A 7,869-nucleotide genomic window follows, 5' to 3' on the forward strand; every position below is an offset into this window, starting at 1 on the left:
TTCAACAGTGAAGTGTGTTAATTTTGTGCAGAAAATAGGCATGCGAGCATACACTTTTAGACATAAGCTCCTTTTTTGACACAGCAAAGAGCCAGTGGTCTGCAAATGTTTGTTCCTTAACTGCTGATTTTTGCAATGTGTTGGAGAAGGGTCACTGGCCTGTCAATCTGTAATAAGGAGCAAATCCTCTGAATGTAACTAAGTTGCCAGCAAGATGCCAAAACATCATGGTGACTTTCTCCAATAAACACGAATAACCTATTCATGTTGAAGGTAGACACAGAATGCTGGAGTAACTCAGTGGGTCAGGCAGCATCTCGGGAGAGAAGGAATGGGTGATGTTTCGGGTCGAGTGTTACTGCAGCATTTTGTGTCTACCTTTGATTTAAACCAGCATCTGCAGTTTTTTTCCTACCTATTTATGTTGAATCTGTTTATTTTCCACTGACTCTGTATTTGCAACCACTTTATTCCAACATGCAGAGCTGGTCCACATTTAATGAACAACTGAATTTTAATTCATATTATTGCTTTTTATTTAATTGGAATAATAACTTTTTAGTAGGATTTTCTACATTTTAATGTGGTGGGCTGCAGTGAATTAGGTTTTACAGAAATGTGTTATTGAGTCTCTTTTTTTTTAATTCCCGGATTAGGTTTGCAGACATTTTCTTGAAGCCATAGAGAATAACAAGTACGGCTGGTTTTGGGTATGTCCAGGAGGAGGCAACGTCTGTATGTACCGTCATGCTTTGCCGCCGGGCTTTGTTTTGAAGAAAACCCAGAAGAAAGAAGTAAAAGATGAAATTTCATTAGAAGACTTAATAGAAATAGAGGTAGAGAGAGCATTTTATGTTATTTAATCTCACCATTACTAAGTGCTTTGAGTTGTCCATGGCTAAAACATTTTTTGTAGAAGGTGGCGCAGCGGGTAAAGTTGTTGCCTTGCTGCACCAGAGACCCAGGTTTGATCTTTACTATGAATGCTGGCGTTTGTACGTTCTCCCCGTGACTTGCGTGGGTTTTTTCCGGGTGCTCCAGTTTTTCCCCAACGCTCCAAAGATGAACAGGTTTGAGGCTAATTGGCTTGGTAAAATTGTGAATTGTGCCTAGTGTGTGTAGGATAGTGTTAGTGTGCGGGGATTGCTGGTCGGTGAGGACCTGGTGGGCCAAAGGGCCTGTTTTCGCCTGTATCTTTAAACTAAACTAAAAAATAACTCAATATAAGGTTCAAGAAAACAAAAGAAGCTGTTTACGTTCTCATTCAATCAACCAACAAATTGGCTTGAAATAAAAAATCTTAACACTCACACTACACATGATTTATTCATAGTACTGCCTGCAATACATGTTCTATCCACATGGTGACGCTAAATATTAAAAGATCTAATCAGCTTCCGTTATAAAAAGTGAATTTCCTTTTTGCTGCTCCATGGAGTGGCTTCAACTAGGTATCTGTTTTGTAGGTTTAGTATATTTTGAATCATTGATTACATGGGATACATTCAGTAGTTGCACAGTTACAATTCAAGATCATCTTTTTAAATTATGTTAAACTGTACAGTTGAAGCTCCTCTATGAAGTGATATCTATATACTAAAACTCTTGTTTGTTTGTTCCTGAACTACAGCCAAAACGGTACATGATAGCGGGAGAATTTTAGGCCCACCTCACTCACTGTCGTCCCTTTGGTGCTAATGGAAGAAGTTTAATTGAAATTGGTGTTATATTTTTTTAATTATTCACATTTTAAAGTTTAAATCTATCTCCTGAGGAGGGGTGGGGGGCGGAGGAGAGGGAGCTGCACCAATGCAGGAGAGGTTTGGGCCCAACGGGTCCACTTGGTCTGGTAATAAATAAAACTCTTCAACAAAATAAGGTAAATTAAGTTTTGTCTTTAAATTTTAGAGAGCTGCCTTGGGACCAGAAGTAACTAGGATCACTCTTGAAACCTTCTTGGAATGGAAAAAAAGGAAAAGACTTGAGAAAATTGAGAAATCTCTAGAAGATCTAGAAAAGAGGAAAGCAGATTTCGATGCTGGCAAAGCTTTTGGCGTATGTATAATTTGCTGTTTCCATCACCTATTGAATTGATGCTATTTAATATTTATTCAAAGACTAATTTGAAATAATTCTTCACAACCAGGTGAGTGGACGAGAAGTCTTTGAATTCCGGCCTGAATTGATCAATGCTGATGATGAGGAAGCAGATGACACCCATTATGTTCAAGAAGAAAACGAAGAGGTAACTCACTCCACAAAGCCTTTGACTGCTTTCCTGCCATAATAGGCTTTTAACTGATTCTCTTCATTCCAGGTTGACGAGGAGACAGAGATCAGCGACATTGATGCTTCACGATTTGTCCCAATGGAGATAGATAAGACTGGCATTACAGTCTCAACTGGATTTGACAGGAGAGGAGAAACACATTCTGCACGTTTACCAAAAGAAATGTCAAATTATGCAGATGGTGAGTAGATTCAATTGAAAATTTCTTGGAAGGTCCTGGTGATCTATCTGCAGTCGTCCAAATGAAGTATGAACAGCCACAGATTTCACCAGCTCTTGTTCCATTATATGGTGTGATCTTGGCTTGCTAACAGTGATGTTTGTGATTAAAAAATTTGGTATCTTCATGTTGGTCACCAAATGCTAAGCAAAATATTTCATTTACTTTTCTATTATAGTTTAGATTCCTGGAGGCTGAAATTCTCATCTGCCCTGTGTACTGATAGATTTTATTCCAGAGAACAGATAATAAGAAATAGGATCAATCATCCTTTGTACCTTCATTACTCATCTCAGTGGCACTTCACTAATCATGTTCTCCCAACCCAGAAGTAGCCTATTAGTCACTATTGATTTTGGTGTGTTAATCATTCCTTAATCCATGCCAATACATTATCTCCAATATCTTGTGTGGTGTATTTTCAAAGGCCTTTTTTGATAGTGAAGATACACTGCATTTGATTGTTCTCCTTTATTCTGCTAGGTCCGGTCACGTGTGGCTGCGCCTAACGGCTGCGGCTCTCTGGCAGTCTGTTTATCTTTTTTTTGTGTGTGTCGGTGTTGGGATGGTTTTTGTTTCTGTTTTTGGCTGTGTATGTGTGGGGGGTGGGGTGGGGGAAACCTTTCTTTTATTGGGTCTCTTCCCCGGGGCGCAGCTCGGCCGCGGGGCCTTTCATCGCCCGCGGGGCCTTCCAGCTCGGCCGCTGGACTTAACATCGCCGGCGCGGCTCGGCCGCGGGACCTAACAATGCCCGGCGCGGCTCGGCCGCGGGGCCTTCCATCGCCCAGTACGGCCGCGGGACGGTTCAGTGCTCGGTGCGGCTCGGCCGCGGGGCCTTCCATCGCCCGGTGCGGCTCGGCCGCGGAACAGTTCAGCGCCCGGCTCGGCCGCGGGGCCTTCCATCGCCCGGTGCGGCTCGGCTGCGGGACTTAACATCGCCGGCTCGGCTGCGGGACGTTTCAGTGCCCGGTGCGGCTCGGCCGCTGGACTTAACATCGCCGGCGCGGCTCGGCTGCGGGACGTTTCAGTGTCCGGTGCGGCTCGGCCGCGGGACTTAGCAGCGGCCGCGGTGCCTTCCATCGCCCGGCGCGGCTCGGCCGCTGGACTTAACATCGCCGGCGCGGCTCAGCCGCGGGACGTTTCAGTGCCCGGTGCGGCTCGGCCACGGGGCCTTCCATCCCCTTGCGGGGGCTGTGCGTGTCGGTTGCCTCGGTAGGGGTCGAGCTGCCTGTCCGTGGGCGGGGGGGGGAAGAGAGTGGAAGTTTTGTTGCCTTCCATCACAGTGAGGGGGTGTTTGGAGTCACTGTGATGGATGTTGGTGTTGGGGTCGTGTGTCCTGTGTTCTTTTCTTTTTTGCTGTGTCTTGTGACTGCTGAAATTTCGTTCGGTATTTATACCGAATGACAATAAAGTTCTGTTATATACTGTTATACAACCTCAATCTTTGGATTTGTCAAACAAGATATCCCTTTCACAAATGGATATTGAATCTGCTTTAATCGTATTTTCCGAGTGCCCTGTTTCCACTTCCTTAATAGGTTCCAACCTATTTCTCATTACTGTTGTCAAGCTAACTTGTCCAAAATTTGCTATTCCATCTATTTCATCAAGTAATAAGATTACATTTCATCCCTTTCAATTTGCAAACCGTACTAGAATCTATGGAATGTTAGATGGCAAAGAGTGCGTATGCTATTTTAACTCCCACGGTCACCACCTTGAAAAGTCTAGGGTGCAGATCATTAGGCTCTGGCGATTAATCCTGTTTCAATCCCATTAATTATGCCAAGACTATTTTTTTTTTGCTAACTATCTTGTTGCTTTTTTGTATGACTGTTGACAAATCAAATTCCTTGTATGTTTACATACTTGGCTATTAAATTAATTACAATTACAACTCATTCTTTGAGCTCTTTGCTCATTCTAAACCTGTTCTCTATTTATTTCTTGGAGATGTTTGTGACTATGAAGGCGAACTTCCATAAGTACATACTATCTATCTGAAGGAATGGGTGACGTTTCGGGTCGAGACCCTTCTTCATATCATATCATATATATACAGCCGGAAACAGGCCTTTTCGGCCCTCCAAGTCCGTGCCGCCCAGCGATCCCCGTACATTAACACTATCCTACACCCACTAGGGACAATTTTTACATTTACCCAGCCAATTAACCTACATACCTGTACGTCTTCAGACTGAAGAAGGGTCTCGACCCAAAACGTCACCCATTCCTTCTCTCCCGAGATGCTGCCTGACCTGCTGAGTTACTCCAGTATTTTGTGAATAAATCGATTTGTACCAGCATCTGCAGTTATTTTCGTATACTATCTATCTGAAATTGTAGCAAATACCTTTGCAGAACCACGTTTGCCTTTACATATTGTAAGCTAAATACTCGTTTACTATTTATTATATTTTCCCAATCTATCACAACCAGCTCTTATGCCTTTGGAGTTTCTTGTGATCAGATTTACGAGTTTTGTTTCAGGCTGAAGAAAATCCTTCTTTTATATAAAAATATCATTCTTTCACTTCTGTCTCTCAACTACTGGATAATCAATTACCCCTTACTTATTGCAAAATACAGATTCAAAAGAAGTTTGTTTCCTTATTCAGGATTGAACCTGGGTCTCCGGTGCTGTAATGCAGCAACTCTACTGCTGCGCCATGGTGCTGCCTTGGATTGGGGTGGTATATATGCTTTCTGCCTTTGCTGTTTCTTGGTTCCACCCAGATTGATTCTACCATTTGATCAGTTAGACCAAACTTCTGCCTCCCTCTCTTTGAAGCCTATAAAACCATAGCCTGTTGCCTTTTCCAGTTTGGTTGTCTTTTCTAAAAGGGAACAATCTTGAGGTATTCACTTTGCATCACTGCCTCTAATGCCCCACCCACTAGGCCGTGCCCATTTCCATTTGTGCTATTAATTCACCTCTCACATTACAAATGTCACAGACCTTTTAATAAATTTCTGGATCTGTTTTTTATGGTGTTTACTCTGTTTACAAGAGCTGCACAACTTTTGAGAGGGCCATATTGGTAATCTAAAACTCTGGTCGACAACACTTTTTTCCACTTGTTATAAAGCACCATCTGATATATTTTGTAAATTCTAAATTAAATGTTGTGCCTGTGCAGTTTATTGAATGTTTCAACGTAAGACTGGTAACCAATTACTAATTAAATGTTGAATTAATGAGAAGTCATTGCCAAATTGGCTGACATGAACCTTTTTGAAATTGTGGTGGCTAAGTTTTCCCTGAAGCAACTTTAAGATTCAGTAATCTATCATTTACTTGGGATTGCATAGCCAAAGTATTTCAACCCACTGATGACCAAACCACAATTATCGCAGTTTATTTCAAACTATTGCTACCCTGGATTGCATCCTGCTGCGTAGCTGTTTGTAATTCTCAAAATAATTGGACTAATGCTCGGGTTTAAACGGAGGAATGGGGAAGCGGGTTAAACTCATTCAGAGCATTTACTTTGAAGCAGATTGACGATCCAATCAAATGATCTTGCACTTTCATGAATGTTTCGTCCCAACCTTGCAACTACCACCTATTCATTGCCAGAAAGCGTTTAAGGACAAATTAAGGACAAGAAACATAAAAATGGGGGAGGGGAGGCTCGATCCCATCAGATGTGGTGCTTTACTGCAAAGTAAAATATTAAATTTACACTAATTGAAAATATACAGCAAATGAATTTCATGGTGAATATCCATTTATTTTACTTTATCAACGTGCCATTCCTGTGTTTTTTTAATGTTAGTTAATGCAAAATGGTTGCATATTTAAGTTTTGTAGATGTGATCAGAAGTCTCTAATTCCTTTTTTTATTGCATATGGAAATTGTGTGCCACATCCTTATTTTCATTGGGGCTTCTCTCATTTTATGGTGCATTATTTCATTTATTGCAGAATATAAATTGGACGAGGCCTCGGGAGGAGTTGATAGTGAAAGCGTTGATATCGTGGATGGAGAATTAACAGATGGTCACGTTGATGGTGTCCCTGTAGATGAAAATCTCTTTACTGGAGAAGACTTTGATGAGCTAGATGATGAATTAGATGACTTGGATCTGGAAGATTAAGGAAGATGGAGATAAGCATGTTGAATCTAGACTTGGAGGTGGAAATTCAAAAGACTTCATGTTAAAGAAATCAGTCAGATGTTTATTTAATGTTTGATCCCATAGACCTCTCCTGTGCTGCTTTTGAAACATGCAGAAGTATGGTATACATTGGCATTTACCATGGTGTAATGTTGCCCTGTAAGCCACCAGTAATGAAAATCTACCTTTCCAAATTGTCTAAAATTCGAGTAAGCAGATATTCTCTGACATTGCCAACTATAATCGCAAACGTCACACTTTGCTCTGAGCTCCAGACAGTTAACTAATTTGAATATAATCAACTTGAAGAGCAATAACAATATTCCCTTCAAACAATGTGCTTGAACTCATTCTTTTGGTCAAAAAAAGACATAGAACCATCTGAACATAGGATATGAAACTACATACTTAAAAGGAGAGTGAACCAAAGTTAACCATTCTGATTAAATTATTCTGTAGATCATTACTTGGAGAACAGTGGTGATCTAGGCTATCGTAATGCCAGTTGCCACATGATGGAGTGTATCAAGCACCACTGCCGAACCCATAGTTTACAAATTCATCAAGATACAGAATATAAAATTGGCAGTGTTGAGTATTGAACTGCTTGAAACAAATGATGCAAGTGTCTAAATATTTTAAATTTTCCTTACCATTCATGTCTGTGCAAGTTGTAAATAAAATGTATTTGAAAAAAAATGGCTGCTGTGTGCATCTTCAGATTTGTTTACATTTTTTTAAATTTATAACGGCTTATTTACTGACTTGTCTATATTTAAATGTAGTGCACAAATCATTATTCTACTCCAACTATGGTTGATACTGCTAATTTGCAACTCCTAGCATGTGTCCAACTTGAGACAAAGTAGACATCCAAGATGTCCTCATTCATTAGGGAACAGGAACTCCCCTCTCCCATCATAGATGAGACCCTCGCTCGTGCCTCCTCAGTACCCCGCAGCTCCGCCCTTGCACTCCTCCCACATGTCGCGACGGAGTCCCCCTTGTTCCTAACTTTCTGGTTAACTCATCCCTTCCCATCCAGACAACCCCCTCCCCAGATACCTTATCCTGCAATTGCAAAAGATGCAACACCTATCCCTATATCTCCTCCCTCGACTCTGTCAAGGGACCCCCGTCAGAACTTTCAGGTCACTTGCACCTCCTACAAACCTCATCTGTTGTACCCGTTGTTCAAGATGTGGACTCTTGTACATCGGCAAGACCAAACGTAGTC

At 41.5% G+C, this 7,869-nt stretch overlaps 1 protein-coding gene across 1 annotated transcript in view; it reads left to right on the top strand.

Annotated features, from left to right (window-relative positions):
- Nucleotides 1-7,300, top strand: part of zc3h15 (zinc finger CCCH-type containing 15) — a 28,755-nt gene extending 21,455 nt beyond the window's left edge. Inside the window, exons 6-10 of the mRNA XM_078404072.1 lie at nt 657-836; nt 1,909-2,055; nt 2,147-2,245; nt 2,318-2,471; nt 6,439-7,300. Of these exons, the coding sequence (XP_078260198.1) occupies nt 657-836; nt 1,909-2,055; nt 2,147-2,245; nt 2,318-2,471; nt 6,439-6,611 (753 nt within the window). The 3' untranslated portion in view covers nt 6,612-7,300. The remainder of the gene's footprint in view (nt 1-656; nt 837-1,908; nt 2,056-2,146; nt 2,246-2,317; nt 2,472-6,438) is intronic.
- Nucleotides 7,301-7,869: the final 569 nt, after the last annotated feature.

This window comes from Rhinoraja longicauda, chromosome 8 (assembly GCF_053455715.1).
Source record: "Rhinoraja longicauda isolate Sanriku21f chromosome 8, sRhiLon1.1, whole genome shotgun sequence".
Taxonomy (NCBI): Eukaryota; Metazoa; Chordata; class Chondrichthyes; order Rajiformes; family Arhynchobatidae; genus Rhinoraja; species Rhinoraja longicauda.